This window comes from Apteryx rowi, unplaced genomic scaffold, assembly GCF_003343035.1.
Source record: "Apteryx rowi isolate R43461 unplaced genomic scaffold, aptRow1 scaffold_244, whole genome shotgun sequence".
In the NCBI taxonomy this organism is placed as follows: Eukaryota; Metazoa; Chordata; class Aves; order Apterygiformes; family Apterygidae; genus Apteryx; species Apteryx rowi.
The window spans coordinates 304121-323338 of record NW_020448797.1 but is presented as its reverse complement, the minus strand read 5'-3'; the positions used below and the strand labels follow the sequence as shown (position 1 = coordinate 323338).

Below are 19218 nucleotides of genomic sequence, written 5' to 3'. Positions count from 1 at the left end.
AAGCTCTAAAGCAGCTGTTACAATATCACATCTCTGCCCTTCAGCAGTGCACTCCGCCTGTGCAATTATGTTGGGCATTGCAGCTCCTGGTGATGGCAGCAGAAAGGTAGCAGCACCATAGAGACTGTTACAGAATTGGAACAGGATCTTTAGATGCTGAAATTAGGTTGTTTGAAACTTTTGCCTCATTTTGCCATATCTAATAAATCTCTTTGTGGAAGCACCTCATGATAGATTGATGAAGTCATCTCAGGATCCATTCTTTTTGATCAGAACAGAAGTATTGAAGCAGAAGAACCTCTTTATCTGTCATAATTTTACTTCATGTCTGTATATTTACAATCAGGAAACCCAAAGGCTACAGCACTTTGTGTTTTAGCAATGTATGTAAAAATAATAGTATTCCTTGCAAAGACAAGTGCTCTGATTGTCATTAAGGCTGTAAAAGGGTACGTTATTCTAATTTAATGTGATTTTTAGGGCATTCTCTTTAGGACAACATTTATGGGGTGGGAGGACTATTTCACTGAGCTTATTTTTTTCTTATTAAAAGCAATATGGTGAAATTGAAGATTGCCAGATAGATGACTCTTCTCTCCATGCAGTGATTACCTTTAAGACAAGAGCGGAAGCTGAAGTTGTGAGTATAGTCTTTGCTAAAAAAAATATTTTTGCATAGTTGCCTGTACTAAATTCAATCAAATATAGTAATTTGCTGTAATTATAAAATAATTGAATGCTTCTGAGTATTTTCAAACAAGTCTAACACAAAGGTTTATTTCTAGATTAAACAATGTAGAACGAATCTGTCAAACCAGGATATTACTGAAGTTCTTAGTAAATGAGGAAGTTTATAACAAAGCAGTCAAGTACCGGATGTAAGAGAGAAATCAAGAAGAATATGTAGGAATTCATGGCTGGATATCTTGGTTTATCTTTATTTACTTGCCAGTTGTCTTCATCTGAAGACTTCGTATCTCACCGTCTTCCTCAAGCTTTAACTGACATTCTACAGAGTGGTCCTGTATATTCTGTTTGTGATGAATTGGAGTTACATTTGCTTGAAGACCTATGATAATGTACATGTAATTTCATGTGATGGGATTTTCCTTTTTTAGCATATTTCTTAAAAATTTAGGAAATCACAGAAGTAACTTTTAGAGACTAAAATGAATTATTTGGTAGGTAATTCAAAAGTTGAGGTATGTTGTAATTCAGCATCCTTACATATGGGTCATTAGGACTTTTTAATTTTTATATATATGTAAATTTATATATAGATTACATATATTTATGCACATACACACACACCTAAATTTTATATGTGTGTGTGTATATATATATATATGGCCCAGTGGGATGTCTGCCTTATTCAGTCCGTATTCCAGGCAGTATATTAACCTAGGCACAGTTGTTTTGCAAAATATTGTTTTCTGTGAAATTCCTGCATCACTGTTGGAAAGGAGTATTCTGAAAGTAATGGGGACTTCAGAAGGAAGAAAAAATGGGTTCATGGTCTTAATATGGTTGTATAAAAAGATTTCGTTTTATGTTTATATTTTCCACAAAGTTGTTCTTGTGGAAGTTACTCAAATAGAATTCTCATATCTAGCCAAAATTTGCTCTTTTTGTATGCTTTATCTTGAGAGACCAGCGACCTGATTTACAGAAATACCACTATTTACGATGCAAGTCAATGGGAGCTGTAGTTTGAATGCATACAGTATCAGAGGAATGGTTATGTATTTTGAGAAATAATTTGAGGCATTTCCCAAAGATGAATTAAAGAAGCATAGAAACACTATGAAACTGACAGATGCAATAGTGATGAGCACTACTATATCGAGATTGTAACTATTCTGTAAAAAAGGAAACATAATGTGGGGGTGCATAGTATATGTGTGTTCTCACTGAATGATGAAGTGAAAAAAGCAGAACTGTACAACTGTCTATTGAAGGAATGCGATTTGGCAGTGAACAAGATGAGTTCTATGGAGAATGAGAAATACCTGATCACAGGTAAAAGTGGTCATAACTAACGTATACACAAGCAGACTGAATTAAGGTTGAAGTTTTAATTTCGGCACTTCCTAAATTTGGATACCAGGTTTTGCAGCTTCCTAGTTGTTGCTTACATAAGAAATATATTAAGTATTGAGAGGAACTTACTTACACTGCCTCTTAAAAAACTAGAAGACCTGGAAGTGATTTCTTGTTACGGACCATCCAAATAAAGTTTTTACTGATGCTAGATTGAGTATGATTCACAACAGTTGACCGGATATTTACTATGAACAGAAATTCTTCTTGAGATAACTTCTTGTCAGCCAAGTACAGTTTTTATTGTTACAACTTTTTGTTGTTGTTGTTAAAAATTGGTATGGAGAATCACTTCAGATCAGCACTACAGAGCTAAATTTATGTATCCAATAAAGCAGGGAACAGGACAGGAGTACTTTGCAAGTAAACGTGGAGGCCTAGAGATGTGAAGCACCTGAAAAAGAGACGGGTTAATGCAGGGCATGCAGAAAGGTATTGGTGGGGGAAAGGGAGACGTGTTTGGGGGAGAAGGGGAAGGCAACGTTGTGTGCATTTTCTTTGGTGATGTGTTTCACTCCATATGAACAACAGTATGTTTTGCTTCGGTCATTCTCAAATAGAATAGGGGGAGTTGCCAAGCGGTATCAAGGAGAAGTTTTGAATACATGCTTTAGAAAGAGATTTGAGCTGGATCAAAATTCCTGATCGGTGTGTGATGTGTTCACCTTCCAGTTAAAGACAGTGTTAAAACTTTTCATTTGAGTTTGTGCCTAATTGCACCATCATTTTTAGATTGAAATTTTGTGAAAAATGTGTTTGATCAAATACAGTAAACGTCTATATTTTCCCTAAGATATTCTAATATATTAAATATATTTGTCTGGAAGTTGTATGTTCTAGTAAAGCAGACTTCAAGACTGGTAATTGGAGAAGTTACAGAAGTAGAATGTAATCATCAAAAACTTCTGTTGAAGCTGATTGTGAAGTAAATGTAGCTAATATTTTACCTTCTTAAATGAAAAAAGGCTTAAGCTATATGACCATATATGTTTTAACCTGGAAGGAAGAGGAGGATTCCCTGCTGTAAAATGTTGCATTTTTATGTAGTAGTAATTTCTTCCAAAGATTACAAGTTGTTTCTAGACCTAAATGTCATGTATAAGTACTTTTAAAAATTCTAGTTGTGTGACATTGTGATGAGACCATGGACAAAAAGGTCCTGAGCTGCATTTTAATAGGCATAGAATCTTTTAAATTTATCATAAATTTATATGTACAGATTTAAAATTTATACCTGGAGACTTTAATATCACACAATTCATGTTCAGATGTCATTGAACATGTAATTGTTTCTACATTTCACATTATGCTGTACTTTCAGATTGTACTATAAATCTTGTGTGACTGTGACGGTTATTTCGGAATGTTGCTAACGCTGATTTATGCTAGTTCATGTTACTTTAATTTGAACATACTATTTCCAAAGCAGCCACTTAATGCATCTGGTACTTAGAAAGGCATGAATATCCCACAAGTTAAAAAATTTTACATTTCAATTACAAAGGCTTTACAGGAAGTGGAACATTTTCCAGTAGATTAAGTTGTAATCACAAAGTGTATTTTTTTATATCAAATCATTTTTATTGTGGGATGCTTTATTTTTTCCAGTAAGTAATGCATTAACTGTTTTTTCATCTTTTGTGTCAAATTTTGAAAGGTGAAGAACCCACAAAAACAATAAAAAAGCAGGAAGATATTAGGTTCAAAATGCTATCCACATCACCAAATGGTTTATGATTTTCAAACCTTATTTTCTTATGGTTATGTTTTAGTCATTTTCCTGAATGGATATGTGAATTCTCTGCGTAGTTAATAAATCTGTTCAATTCTAACCTATTAACAATAGTTCAGAGAGAGTTTATGAACTTAACTAAAACTCAGATTTTCTTCAAAAAAAAACTCAGACTGTTAGTTTATTTCTGGCATTGAAACATTACTGAAAGTTATATTCCTCCATTAAGAAACATTAAACTAAAAAATTTTAATTTGTTTTAGGCTGCAATTCATGGATCTCGGTTTAAAGGACAGGAGTTAAAGTTGGCATGGAACAAACCAGTTGCTAACATATCGGCTGTTGAAACAGAGGAAGCTGAACCTGATGAAGAAGAAGTAAGCTTTATTTTATTTTTGTTGTTGTTGTTGTTTAAGGTGAAATATTGTCTGTCTGTCATTTTACTTTTCTGAAAATGATCTGTGAATTCATGCTTCTGTTCCTGAATTTGACTCTCATCTTTGATATCAGTAAATAGATTTATCAGTAAATATAATATTTGTTTTCTAACCTATTGATAGTCCAGATATTTTACTTTTCTTTGCAGGAATGTTTCATCTTTTACACAACAAAAAGTTCTAGATGGTATATTTAGAAAATTAGAGGTGGGGGTGTGAACTTGCCCGAAAAAGTTGAGGATTTTATCCAAAAACAGTTATTTGTCCAATCTACTTGAGGCATTAATTTCTTAGAGGATTGAAGTTCAGAATCTAATTTTCCTTTATAGAGAGAGGGATATCTCTTCGGGGATACAGGTGAAGGAATATTTTTAGAACTTTTGCTAACATCATTCAGACAGCTAAAGCACCCCTGCTGAGTGGCAGCCTCCTTCATAGTGCAAGAAGGACTCACAGTGGATTCAATACAGATTAAAAAAAAAAAAAAAAAAAGTTGATGCTGTGTGATCTTGGACTGAAAGATAGTAAAGCTTTGACGATAAAGCTTTACTGGATTAATCTAGAAATAGTGGGGAAAGATCTCATGATGTGTTTAGCTCATTATGCCCAAAATACTTATAGTGTGAACTGTGAAAAATAAATGCCTCTTGGAAAAAGTTAAACAATCTTCCTTTTAATTCATTTGCTGTGAGTTAACTGTATCTACGTGATAGCAGTAGAGTAGCTGAAGTAATAGAAGTACACCTTGATTGACTTTGTGATAATATTTTGTGTGCATCTTTGCTCTGTGATGTTTTGGCATACCTACCAAAGAAGCTGTTTCACAAGATTAAATTTCGATATGACCAAGTTCAGTTAATCTTTTTGCACTTTGTGGTGTTCAGTTTTTAATAAGATGTGAGTAAGCATGAGGCTGTGTTGGGGAATCTGTAGAGGATCTTGGGTATTTTGTCACTTCTCCTTCAGGGTTATATTGCTTCTGAAGATTGACATCAATGTTTGTTACTTGAAGGACTCTATTGAGAGGTCTCATTGAGAAGCTGAGACATCTCTGTTTTACTTAATGAAGGAAAGGGCATGCAAGGATATACAAACATGTCAGCAGAGTAAAGAAAGGAAAGTACAAATTGATTGGTAGGTGAGATACAGTGGGATTTATCTTTTACCCCCACCTGGAAATATTGAACATTAGGGAACTTCTTGGTTGTGTTAGGAAGGGGGAAAAGGGGGAAAGATAGTAACAAGCTATATGCACTGGCCGCTCTGGTAAAGGGAGAGCATAGATTTACACACTCTTGAAAAGACCTGAGGCCTTAGATATTTGACAACTCTTGTCTGTTGAAAAACAGTTTTGGTGGTGGGATGCATCTGTTTTAGGTGATGTTCGTCCTCTTCAACAAGACTCATCAAGTATGAAAAGAAAACTTAGAAGACTTGCATGAGACTGTTTTCTGTAATTTGTGAATTGTTGGACCCATCTAAAACTTTCTGTAATTTCATGGTTTGGATGTTAACCTTTGTTGTAGATCTTTGTTATTATTTATTATCTGCTGATTTTTTTCTAATACTTTTCCTGAGATCAAATTTTGTTTTCTTAATTTAATTGTTTTCATCTGTGTGTCTCAGGATTATTTCTGCAGTTAGCCCTTGGCTAATGATTTTTGTGGAAAATGTATATGAGTTGATCTTGGATCAAAACCCTAGATGTTCACTTCCTTTGTGTGCTTGCTGAAATCTTTACAATACTGAATGTCTAATACAAAAATACTATTTTACCTATATAACAGGATTGTATTTTATTTGAATTCTCTCCAACTGAATTAGTCCCTCCAACCTTCATCAGATTTCTATATGTAATGGCTTTTTACTTGCTGATCATTGGGAAATTCTTTCTCCTTGAGTGACCTTTGCATTGCTTCTAGCATTTGGTTAAATTAGTATTTGAAGTACGGTATAGTGTTACAATTGCTAGGTCCTGGATGAACCAGTTCAAGAACATAAAGTTCATTTGCTGAAGTTCAACCAGTTGCATCAAAGAAATCCTACAGCCCTATTGTTTAAAATTTTTACTTATGTAGGATTAGAGCAGGGTGTTTTTTTCCTGTAGTCACTGGCCTGAATTTCAATCATGCATTCGTTAAATGTGTAACATGACTTGAGTTTCTGTGGACTTGCAATTCATCATGCTGCTTATATAACTTTGTTTTACAGCAGCTATTATACAAACATATGAAAAAGCTTTCCTTCTTTTTTTCCATGTCTAAACTCTGTCATTTTAGTTCACCTAAGGAATAGTAAGATAAATAGGGTTAGTAGGCTTAAGACCTGAGTAAAACTAAGAAATACCTTGTTGTTAAAGAAAATAAGCTAGATCATAAGCTAGATCAGTTTAGCCTGGAGAAGAGAAGGCTGAGAGGAGATCTTATTAATGTGTACAGATATCTAAAGGGAGGGTGTTGAGAGGATGGAGCCAGACTCTTTTCAGTGGTGCCCAGAGACAGGACGCGAGGCAACAGGCACAAACTGAAACACAGACGGTTCCATCTGAACATGAAAAAAACTTCTTCACTGTGAGGGTGACAGAGCACTGGAACAGGTTKCCCAGAGAGGTTGTGGAGTCTCCTTGTCTGGAGATATTCAAAACCCGCCTGGACGCGATCTTGTGCAACGTGCTCTAGGTGACCCTGCTTGAGCAGGGGTGTTGGACTRGATGATCTCCAGAGGTCCCTTCCAACCTCAACCGTTCTGCATTTCTGTGCGACTCTGTGATTCAGCAGAATGATGTTCTTGAACAGTAATAAACCAGGGCTCCTAGTCTGCTTATGAAAATTTGAAGCAAGGCTTTTTTAGACTTGGATGCTGTAGAGTCTAAACTGCAGCCCAGAAAATCCCTGGTGAGCAGCCACTTAATTATGAAAGCACCTAAACTGGCTACGTGTCTTACTTGCTACTTCTGGGTGCCTAACAAAAGAGTTGACTATACTGAGTCAACAGCAGATTCCTGGGAAAAAGAGACCCAATTGTAGACCTGCTCTTCTAATCATAAGTAGTTTGCAGTTCAGGGACCTCTTGAGTGAAAGGTAGTGTCTCTGTAGTTGAAAGCTTGTTCTAGATACCTATTCCATGAATTTGTTGGGCTTCTTTGAAACTTGAATAGACTTAGCATCTATAATGTCCTGCAACAAGGAATGCTATTGTTTAACTGTGCATACCAAGTATAATTACCTGTTGATTGGACTTGCTGCCTTCGCCTTTAATTTTGATACCCTGTTTCTCTTGTATCAAAAAAAAATATATAAAAAAAATCATTCCTTCTTCGCCTTAGCTCTAAGACACTTAATATTTTACAGAATTCTGTCATACTTCCCCCAAGTTACTTTTTTTTCCGGGCCAAAGAATCCTGATCTGTTTAGTTGTTTCTCTATAGGGTGGTGGTTCCATGCTTGTGATCATCCTTGATGCCCCCCTTCTCTTGGGCACCTTCGAGTTCTGCGTTGCGCACTAGCCCAGAACTCCTTTTTGACAGGGCTGAGTGGTTCCTTGCCCCTTATATTTTAGCCTGCTGGACATCTAGACACATGGGGAGGAGACTAAATCTTCATAAGGCTGCTACATATTAGGTTGGCCCACAGTATCCCTGGCGTACATTGTTAGGATCAGACAACGTGTAAACAGAGCTGCTTTTTAAAATGAACTTTCCATAAGCAGAGGTAAAGATAGTAGTTTCTCCCTCTTGTAGAACAGCCTACTGGAAAGAGGGAGGGCTTAGTTATAGGCTTTTCTCATCCTAGAGCCTCATCTCTCTGGAAGGTTTTCTAACTTCACTCTCAGCCGTCCTCCTGTGAATCTTGGAAATTCTGTATTAAAGGCTCTACAGTTCATGGGACAGGAGGAACAAGCAAGGAAGAGCATAACTGTAACCTAATAGTTAAGAGACTTTGCTAGGAAGCAAATCCTGGTGTTTTAGTCCTTTTGTTGCAGTTAATACATAAACTGGTGCAAAGTGTGTAATCTTTAAAAAGTTCTGAGACAGTGGATAGTTCATATATACACCCTGTGTCTATATTTAGGCCAAAATAGAAACATGACTCGCTGTTCATCTCTCTCTCTCTTTTTTTTTTTTTAACTTTGCCTTTCTGAAGCCCATAACTCTTGGCCTGAACTGTTTAGTGAGCCAAAGCTGTATTTGTGTAGTCTGTTGACATGTTTTATTGTTGCTGAAAGCCAGTATAGAAATTGAAAATCTGTTAATGTATTTTTTCTAGATTTTTGTAAAGACTCTTTTTCCCCTGATATTATAAAGATTAGGAAGATCAGTTTTGAGCTTGATTAAGCTGTCAAAATCAAAATGATTCTGAGTCAAACTTTGTGCTGTTGAGGCACAGGTAGATTAAGCTCTTTGGAGTGAAAAGAGGCAAAGTTATTACAAACATGGGAAAGCTAACATTAATTTTCAGTGCAGCATCTTAAAATTCCTGGCAACATAACAGCTCAAGCATGGATGATATAGTGAAGAATCAGAAAGGTACATATCTCCTGGTCATTTTGAAGTCTGCTTAAAACAAGAAAACCAAATTGCATTTGCCATCTGTTTATAAAATTTTATATATATATTTTTATATATATATGTATACACACTATGCTTTTTTGAAAGTGTCACTGTTTTTACCTTTTAAAAAATGAATACCTATTTTCTTTATTAAATCTCGTGAATCAGAAGTTTATGTATTGCCTTCTGATCTTTCACATATTCTGACTTAACATAGAGACTGTCACATTTTTCCCTTGAAGTTTCAGGAGGAATCTCTGGTGGATGACTCACTGCTTCAAGATGATGATGAAGAGGAGGAGGATAATGAATCTCGTTCGTGGAGAAGATGATTCAACTGATCACTGATAATGCTAGAACTGCACCTGCATTGCATTAGTATTACCTAATGTACTTCTGCATCTTTGTAATAAGAAGGGTTTTGTTAAATGTGGTGAAGTTGGATTCGGATATAGACTAAAAAGCAGCTGATCAGTTATATGTTTTGAGAGATTGATGTTTGAGTTACATTTCAGTAAATGATTGCTAAAGACATCATACTAGGAACATATGCAATGTTTTTATTACATAGTTCTACAGAAAGTTACAGAATTCTTTGGGTTCTTTGTAATTTACGGAATTGGTCAAACACAAATGGCCAAAAGTTGTTATAACATAGATAATTTTTGTTTTATTCCAGATACGGAATGAAAATTTGCATTTAAAATCTTTGTGAATGTTTTCAGAAATGAATAGATAACAGTACTAAACCGAAGTCTCTAAAGTTATGTATTCATAATATTGCATAGTAGTATGCTTAGGCTTTACTATGTACTAGCCTTTTGTTGGATTTGTGTACGTATTTTACCTATGGGTTTTAATGATAAAGTGTATGACTGCTTTGCATATAAGTCCTTATGACTTTAAGATGTTAAAAAAATAAAGAAATGGAATGGTCTTCAGAAAAAAAAAAAAGAAAAAAGAAAAAAAAAAGCAATAACCAAAAAAGCTAAGGCAATGGTCCTTCATAATGAAAAAAGAAAAAAGAAAAAAAAAAGAAAAAAGAAAAAAGACCATTCCAAATGGCAACCCCCACCCCCATGTTCACAAAAGGAGCTCTAATCACTATTTCTTACATTAACGTAACATTGACTATAAAAAAAATAAAACTTGAAATAGAGAAGTTTCCTTTCAATTACACACAGGCGTACGTTACTGCCATATAAAAGCTTTGCATGTCTTCTGAATTTTAAAACTGATTAAATCAAACTCTAAATAGAATAATGTTTCAACAATAAGGAATTCATTCTGTTTACCTACACTGTGCAACTGTAGAAGAAAGCTTGATCCCACAATGATAGATGCACTACTGAAATGTAGTCTAAAAATACATTGAGAAGTGGCATATTTGGTAGGTATTAGTCTAAAAACTTTAAGCCTACACACGCTAACGTATCTTTTCTATTCTTGTGTGTCTGTAATTATCTTTTTCCATTTCAAAAGCAGTATGTGGCAGATACTCAGTTCATGCTATATCGTATATATTCATTAATGTACATATGTGAAGTATTAGTACAGTTCTGACTCCACAAAGTTAATTATTTGGAGCTTTCTAAGAGGACATTGTTATGTGAGATCTGAAGTTTGTCTTTTGCTTAGAAAGAGGAACTCCCCAGTCCTTTGCAGTAAAGGAGCTCTCTCATCTTAAAGAACTTGTTTCTCCTTCCCTTAAGTGGCATTCTGCTGCTGCTTTTTTACAAGAAAGGCCACTTATTAGGTATGAGAGTTCCTTTTTTTTCCCATCAACTCATTAATGAGTACAATACAAAGCTGCTATCTCACTTATCAAATAGATGTCAAGGACAGTACTTTGGTTAATAGTCAATTTTCCTTAGGCCTTGTTCTTTTCCTTTTGGGGGTGGGGGGRACTGCTAGGCTTTAAACTTGTTTTTTGTTTTTTTTTAWTTTTTTTAATTCCAAAACAGGAATGGCAGGAAGTAGTACTATCCCAGAGATAGGACTTCCCTTGTAGACTTTTTCTTTGTTCTGTGCTTTTTAGTTGTTTAAAGGTTTTTGGAGGCCTGGATCCYGTGGTTTTTTGTTTTTGTTTTAATGTCTCTGTGTGTATGCATATCTTGTTGCACATTATGCACTTAATTTTTGTACAAGTTTCACATTGAAATTTCACAATCGACTGCCATGCTTGTTACAGTAAGTTCTAAATCTTGCCATAAGGAGTTGTATTTGGGAAAATGATTTCCTTTTACACTGAATTTCAGGCAAAATAAAATATTTTAAGAACCCTTTTATCCAGCGCTCCGAATGAACTATTCTAGTTCACTGGGTTAAATACAAGATTTCCTACTTTTCTTTTTTAATAATTTAGTACATCTGAAGGGTGCCAGACTGATAGTCCAGGAGATGGAAATTTTTTATACGTTGTCTTACAGAACAGGTACAGCATGGGTAAAGACTGTGCATGCCACCTTAAGGTCATTGCATAGCATGCTTTGCTGCTCAAATCCACCTCTTCACTGACCATCAGCCATAATCCAAGCTAACGATAAATATTAGTGTGTAATGATTTACTTTAATCTTTCCTTACTTTAGAGATTTCACGCTTTAACATGGTCATTCCTTGTTTGCTTGCTTGTTTTGGATTCAGACTGGTAACACATCCATGCAAAATTCATTTCTTAATAACTGTCTGAATCCTGCTATACCTGTAAGGAGAATAAATCCTTTAAAGTTCTTTTCCACACCCGCACCTCCACCAAAAAAAAGGGGAGGGAATTCCTACTCATGTGTATTTTGTCCCCTACTGTTTACTTACATCATTTTGAATTATTGAAAACCACCAGGATCAAAATGGTTTGGTTTACTCTCACTTTAAGAAATGAACCCAGATGTTTAGTTTTCAGTCAAAAAAAATCTGTGATTGGATACTATTCCGTTCCCTCTCTCAGTCTAAATTGATTCTGTATGCATTTCTATCCCTATCAAATGACTTGATTTGAATTTTTTTTGGCTTGCTCTGTCCTTGTGTTCTTTGCCTAGCTGTGTTCCCCATTGTTTGCTGCTACCTTAACCATCTCTGTTGTTTCCGTTCAGTTGGAGCCTTGTTAAGATAGCCTTCAGTGAAATCTCTGTCATCTGGAGCAGTGTCCTCCCCTGTCTGAACCAGCCAAGCATCCTGCTGATTTTTATTCCCTTCTTAGTTGATCCTGCTGGATGTATTCCTCAAGTATGTCTCTGCTATGGTTAGCTAAATCGTTCTATTTTTTTTTTTAACAGTTCTGCAAATGGATTTTGATAGTCTGAAACACCAAGTACGGGTTATCTTGTTTTATCCCCAGAAAACTTTTCCAAATTTCTATGGAAAAAAAGGTAAACATTTAAGAAGGTATTTTCTTGTCTAGGTAGATGATAAAGGACTTGAATAAGATGTGATCTGATATGTACTTCAGTGACAATATTGTAGTAAACCATATTGGCTAAACTACAGAAAATGTTAAGTAACAGAAGTCAGTAATTGCAACGGTCTATCTACAAAACAGTAGATAGAATAACAGTAAAATAACAGGCATACTACTTATAAGCAGTACTTATAGCTAGTGTTATTGATAGTTTTTTCTTCTAGTGTTATTAATATTTTTTTCTTCTCTTAAAACTCACTTAAATCAATACAGAAAAGAAACACATGAGGTATTCATTAGTGAAACAAGGTATGTGACTTATTTTACAAGGAAGACTATTTCTTAAATATAAAAAGCAGCCTTTGGAAAGTATTCATATAACTTTAGGCACTTAAATTATGCTGCTGTTCTAAAGTACTCTCTGAAAACAGTGTCTATCCCTTGATTAGACAAGGAATCCAAAAATATTACCAGGTAACTTAGGTATTCGAGAAGAGCCTAGCATGAATACCTGTGAGCATACCTCATGTAAAACACTCAGTTTGGTTGTTGACCATCTACTCTGAAGAGGTCCCCAAACTAGTAAACTGTACTATAATTGTCAGCCCTTGGGTAACTTTTAATAACTGTATATTTATTTGGGGATTCTTGGGTGAAGTTGACAGTGTCATAATACTAAATTGACTGGACAAGGTCATTTGTATTTGTATGGAACCTTTGCTGCCGTTTCCTCCCCCCTGCCCCCCCCCCCCAAGTATTTTTTGAGGAAAAGTGTCTAATCCTTTTATTTGTTTCTGAGGTTTCTGGATTTCTTCTTAACCTTGGTTTTTATGAAAGAAATTGCCTCAAGTCCTTTCCTAAGGATTTACCTATTTAATGGGAGGTGGGAAGGCTTAATGCTCTGTATAGCATTAAGCAAAATGTAGAATTTCAGACATGATCATGTATTTTAACTTTATTGACAATGGAGGTATTTCCTCAGGTAAGAAGGTAGTTTAGTATAGACTTTTATAATTCAGTTTTTGTATCTTTTCCAAGAGGAAAATGCATTTCATATGTTCTTGGTTTTGTAGCTGTCAGTTGTCTAATGAGTATAGAACATCAGAAGATGTGCAGGATTTTCTTTTTGACTCAAAGAAGTGATTTTGATTAGAAATTTCCTGTCTCCCCTGTATTTTTGTAATTAATCCCTGGACTAGTAGGTCCCGCTAAATATACTTGGGATAGGAGGAGCCGGGGGGGGATCTTCCACGTGGCATACACAACTGCTGTGCCAATGCACAAAGTAACAGAAAGAGGCATAGATTTCCGAAGACATGCCCGGTTTATTGTAGTTCATCATTGTTCTAGTGTTGCTACTAAAGGTAATGTCAGATTTAATCCTAGATTGATTTTTTAAGTTTTGAAAATCTGAACAATTTTGACTTTATCATCCTATTTCTAAGTGGAGTAGGGTGGATTCTCACTGTGTTGCTCTAACAGCACTTAATTACTTTCAAAATAATTTCTGTTATTAAGTCAGACAAACTAGCTATTTCTTAAATCTCTTGATCAAGATTTCAAAAAAAAAAAGTTTTATTTTGAGGAAAAAAATCTGTAAACTGATTCTTGATGAAAATGAACTCTTTATATTTTGGGGGACTGATGTACATCTTTACAAGCATTTTAGTGTGCTTGTCACACAGTTGCCTAAATACTGTTTTTTGCTAAAATAGTTATTTTCAGTTTTTACCTTAATATGTCTTGGCATGTTTCTTTTCATTCTGAACCATGTTTTGAATCTGTAGATGTCAAAAATGCCTATAACAAAAATAGGGACTTTGCTGATTTCAGTATTTTATTTTAATTCTCTTTAAACCTAATTGGATCGCTAATGAGAGGGATTTCAAGAACATTCTGTGCAAGGAATTTTTCTCTTTTTTTCTTATTGGATCATTACTTTTAAATTCCTTCTGTATGTGTTATTGTTAAAGAGTACTTGAATGCTGATACTTTGTACGTTGTCCAGCTGACTGAAGATTGCTTTTTTYCTTCTTGTTACAGTAAGCTTGTAATGCTGCGACCAGTTGATGTCTTTGAAAATCATCTCATCTGACCGTATGGTATTTTACAATGTTTTTGACAATTCTGATGGATTTTTGAATTCCAGGATCCTGCCTGCTTTGTTAGCACAACAGACTAATTCAGTTTCTTACCTTTCTCTGACAAAGACTAGAAAATTACATTCAGCAAATCTGTCTGTGCTAGTTGATGAACTGGATTTTAACATTTCCTGCCTAGCAACTGGAAGAAAAAATAAATAAAATTGTGGGGCACTTTTCCAAAATTCACTTTTCTGAGAAACATCTGCAGTAGACCTGCTAGTTTATTTTGGCCTTTTGGATACAGAGAGGGTAAAGTCTTCTTTAGTTAGCAGTACTGATCAAGCTTTTTTTTTCTTTTTTCCTTTTTTTAACTATATGTATAAAATATCTTACTTTTCTATGTTGCAGTTTCATGTAAGATTTTGAATAGTAATTTGATGGTAAATGTTTTCTTTTAAAAAGCAGATCTTTTTATGTCATCTAGCATATATATTTTTAATATATATTTATTTATTTAAAGTTCCTTCTGAAAAGCTATAGAGTTTATATGTAATTTTATTTACAGGCCTCAGAACTGGAACAGCTCAAATGACTATTTCTCAGTTGACAAAGAATGACTTTTGCTTCTTAGGCTTAGTTCTTTTAACTGCAAAGGTAAAAAGAAACACTAACTTATCCAAGATGTTTTCCTAATGATCTGCAACTAGATAGAAGATTTCTCTGCTCTAAGGCATACTAAGCTGCCTCTTTATACAATAATTTGCTCTCTAGGGAAATGAGAAAAGTTTCTTAGGTTTTAAAGGTCATAATTTATTCTTCATCTTGCACAGTGTTTTGTGTAATACAGATGTTTGAGTCAAAATGTTTCCTGGTAGTAGAGAAAAGAAAGACTTGACAAATACATATGTTGACCTGTGCATGTAAAAATCCATATCCCTATGCCAAAATTGTGTGCGTGTTGCTAATGCATATGTGGTGTAGGTGAGATCTGCGAAAGCACAGAAATGCCTTTTACTCTCATTTTACAGAACTCCTCAGCTCTGCAGGACTTGGCTCCATAAAAGCTGCAAAAAGTGTCCTTTCCATTAAAGCCACTTGTTTTTAACATGAAGAAATGTTCCTTCTCACATTTGCAAACTGTCCTTTCTCTGGATAAAAAAGGCAGGTCTGAGTTTGAGAGTTGTTAACTTGAGCTGAAGCTCTGTATTTTCTCTTTTGAATGCTAGGGGGCACTATGGCTACGCAAGTGAAACTGACAGTAATGGGAAATAATTTGCTCCCATTTCGACGCTTCTGTGGTATTTTCCCCTGTTTCAGTTCTCATACTAATATTTGCGTTTCTTGCAGAAACTTGTATACATCTCTAGCGTGTCCGCAGAAATTCTGTTTTTTGTGAACTGATACAAGTTATGTCTCTTTGGAATTAGGTACCAATGATAAAACATGACTCCAAGTGTTTAAATCTGGATAAAATAGAAGAACATTTCTGTGTTGCAAGAGACACATACACATCTCCTTTTCTGCTCTGGGAGCTGAATTACTTTTTCAGAGATTACAGCTGATGTAACAGAAAACTTTGGGCAGCTACATCCTGTTTGTCAAAGCTTTTTGTAAAAATCAATCTTCTAAGCATATGTTTATGCTCTAGAATAGAGTATATGTAGTGAACAGAAAACTAACTCCCAGCTGGAAAACGTGTGTGGCAGAGGACACTATGCTTTTTTTTTTATAAACTACAAAAGAAATCACTAAGTTACCATGGGGCGAAGAAATTTCACAACTGTAGCCAGTTATCTTGTTTTATGGTAGACTCATGTTAAATACATCAAAGAATTAACCAACTGGTGACATGTAATTACATGAGATAATTTTTCAACCACAGTATGGAATACTTGTTCATAGTGATACTTCTGATAGTATTATATTATCTGTAACTGTCCTGCCTGAATGCGTCCAGAAGCTACTTGAAACCCATGGATCTTTACACTTGGAATTCTAAATATGCAACATCCATGCAAACAAATCCTTTTCAGGCCAACAACACAAAGGATATCCGTTTGACTCATTATGTGTTGTTTTCTTACCTCTTTTAGTTGAGTTTGATATCAGAAAGTGCTGAGGTATCACTGATTTTGTTATGCTTCTCTTGATCCACAAATTCAATTATGTGGAGATTATTATACATTTTTCTTTTTAATGATCACCTGTGGATAGACATCACTGAGTCCTGGAAAACCAAAAAGTCGGTATCTTTGAATCCACTTAAAAAAGGAATCCTTACCATACCAACAGGTCTGTGGGAGAAAAAATACTTGAAAATTTGTATTGGAAAAAAATTCTGTGTTTTTATTTATCACAATCATCTAACTGTATCCAGATCTGATAGATGCTTAACATTTTCCTACTGCTGTTCTCAGGGAGTTATTAGATAACGTTTAAAATGATATATCCCTGTATGCTATTTCTACCATTTTGATAGCAAATCAAAGAGATATACTGTGCTCATACATATTTTGATACAATTTTTGATGATGTTTTCCACCACCATTGTCCATGGAGAATATTTTACCCTAGAGAACAGAGAGAAATGAAAGGATTCTAGTTATTTGTTTACATAGTTCTACAATCTTAACCTTTCTCCTTGCTATTGTTATTTTCAACCCACCCCAACAATACCATTTTTTCATATACAAGGCAAAAAAGTTTTGTCAAGAACACAAAATTGGAAGTAACCAAGTAAGCTGCAAATGAGCAAGTTCAGGTAACTCTGCTGCAATGTAGAACTGCACAGTATAGATATGCAAAAAGTTGGACTTTCCATAGCTCAGTAATTGGACTTGTGACCATGTTTCAAATAAATTGTTGGAGTGAAGGGAAATATCTGGTCGTACTTGAAAACTTTGCTTCCATGTGTTTCTCCAGTAATTGACTTGGATATGGAGCCTCTAATTGCTTATGTACAAGAACTCTTTCAAAATCAGTTCATCTTTTTATATACAGAGCGAAAAATGAGTTTTGCTGCTATATCCAGGAATGTTTGTTCAATATCTTTCAGAAAAACATCTGTCTACTTTTAAAATGCTAAGAGAATAACTAGTGAATATTTGTTTCCAGTATTCAGGATCTGAACACTGGGRCTGCTACAAGCTACTTCTGTCGCTGTTTTTGCTGTGCTAGAATTTTATCTGTCATTTTGCAAAACTAGCTACTGGAAGCCAAGAAAGGTATTTTCTCATTTTAGAGTTTGTATTTTTTTGTTTTTGTTTTGTTCTCAGAACCAACATCCTGTACACTGTGTATTTAGATGCATTATTGTGATGTAGCCAAATGTAAGCGTGGGAGTATTCTGTTACTGAAAAATGTGAGATTAAAGAGCTAGGAGCAATGGAAGTACCTCTGTCTTTTATGGTGGAAGGAGCTGAGAGTTGGGCCTTGTGCTGGTAGCAGACTTATTTCCTGACCTGAATTACAAAATAACTTTTGCATAAAAATCATGTAAGGATATTGGCAGTATAACAGAATGAAACTGAACACTTTTTCTGACAGTATATAATGAAAAGCTGTGGAACCATTACGGTTTGTTAACTTATAACAGGTCAATATTGTCTGTATTTGCAATTTTGTATTGATGAATGACCCAAAATATTATTTGTATTCCTTCACTAAATATATATTTTGATAACTTTAATATTAAAAGCATTTTAAATGTATTAATGTTTCTTCTTTTTCTGTATTGAACTATCTCTAAGCATCCTTTAAAGTGATTCTGTGTAAGTGCTGTTTCTTTTTCCATCATCGTTTACTGTAATGTTTCCTGATGGGTTTGCTGTTGTCCTGGGCCATACTTGCAAATTTATTATATATTGAATTTTTTGAAGACTACTTGCTCATTTTAGRAAAGGAAAACACTGGGGAATTAGCTTTGTATTAGGGGAATAAGTTGCAAAAACTGGAATCTGAAAAACATAAAAAAATTAACCAATAACATTTCACTACACTACCATTTTTAAGATGACAGCATATCATGCTACAGTACTATCTATAGATAAGCTTTTGTTAAACTTTTAAAGTAATTTCAGTAGGTAATTACTAGTGTTTTAGTAGTCTAAGCCAGAATTGATGGTAGCTTGATTGGCTGTAGCAGTTACTAAAGTTCACATTTTATGACCTCCTTAAAAATATTAATTTAGAAGCTTATGAATTACTCTCTGGAGTCGTTCTGAATTAACAAATACTGAGCTATCTTTTAGCTTTAAAAATTTAAATAATTTCTACCTACTGCTGAACTTTACAGTGTTTTCAAGAACTCATTTTCTAGATAGTGCAGGAGTAACTCTTTCATGGCCAGGTCTAAGTTGCACAAAATGTTCTCACAAATAGTCTTGTTCTGTGCCACCATTAAAAAAGAGCCTGGATGATCACACCTGCCCCTCCTATGTGCTTGGCACACACGTATTTGTATGATCACATAGTGACTTTAGTTGAGGAGCTGAGACATGCTTTTAAAAATGAGATAGTCTAAACTGAATCACTGTCCTAATCTATTTCACCGTGTGGCTGAGAAAAAGATTTGTAGCGGGGGATGCAGCAGCAGACGTGAGCAGCTGGGATCAGTAGAGTTCTTCCCACAATGTGATTCAACTTTCTTTCCTGAGCTACTTCCAGTTGCAAAACTGGCATCACTGTGCGGTTCTTGGTTACTTGTGTTTGGCTTCAGCTCTTGTTTTTTCTCTTCTCTCCCTGATTTACAGGATCCAGGACAAAACATTTAACAAAGCATTTAGCAAGCAAAATGTGGAAGCTGAAGAGCTTCCACAGAAGGTCAGAAGAGCAATTGCTGAGAAGAGCAACTAAGAACAAAAGCATTGCACTTGCACAGGTTCCTCAGACACATGATGCATGCTATGGTTCAAAAATAACC

General features: G+C 34.9%; 1 protein-coding gene across 11 annotated transcripts in view; it reads left to right on the top strand.

Annotated features, from left to right (window-relative positions):
* RBM26 (RNA binding motif protein 26) overlaps positions 1 to 18007 on the top strand; it is a 68682-nt gene extending 50675 nt beyond the window's left edge. For 5 of the 11 annotated variants that reach the window (XM_026066607.1, XM_026066606.1, XM_026066609.1 and 2 more), the window contains 4 exons: positions 554 to 640; positions 4096 to 4209; positions 9061 to 12184; positions 14257 to 18007. In XM_026066607.1, coding sequence (XP_025922392.1) covers positions 554 to 640; positions 4096 to 4209; positions 9061 to 9150 — 291 coding nt within the window. In that variant the 3' untranslated portion in view covers positions 9151 to 12184; positions 14257 to 18007. The remainder of the gene's footprint in view (positions 1 to 553; positions 641 to 4095; positions 4210 to 9060; positions 12185 to 14256) is intronic. The other 6 variants (XM_026066601.1, XM_026066600.1, XM_026066604.1 and 3 more) reach the window with 6 other exon arrangements.
* Positions 18008 to 19218: the final 1211 nt, after the last annotated feature.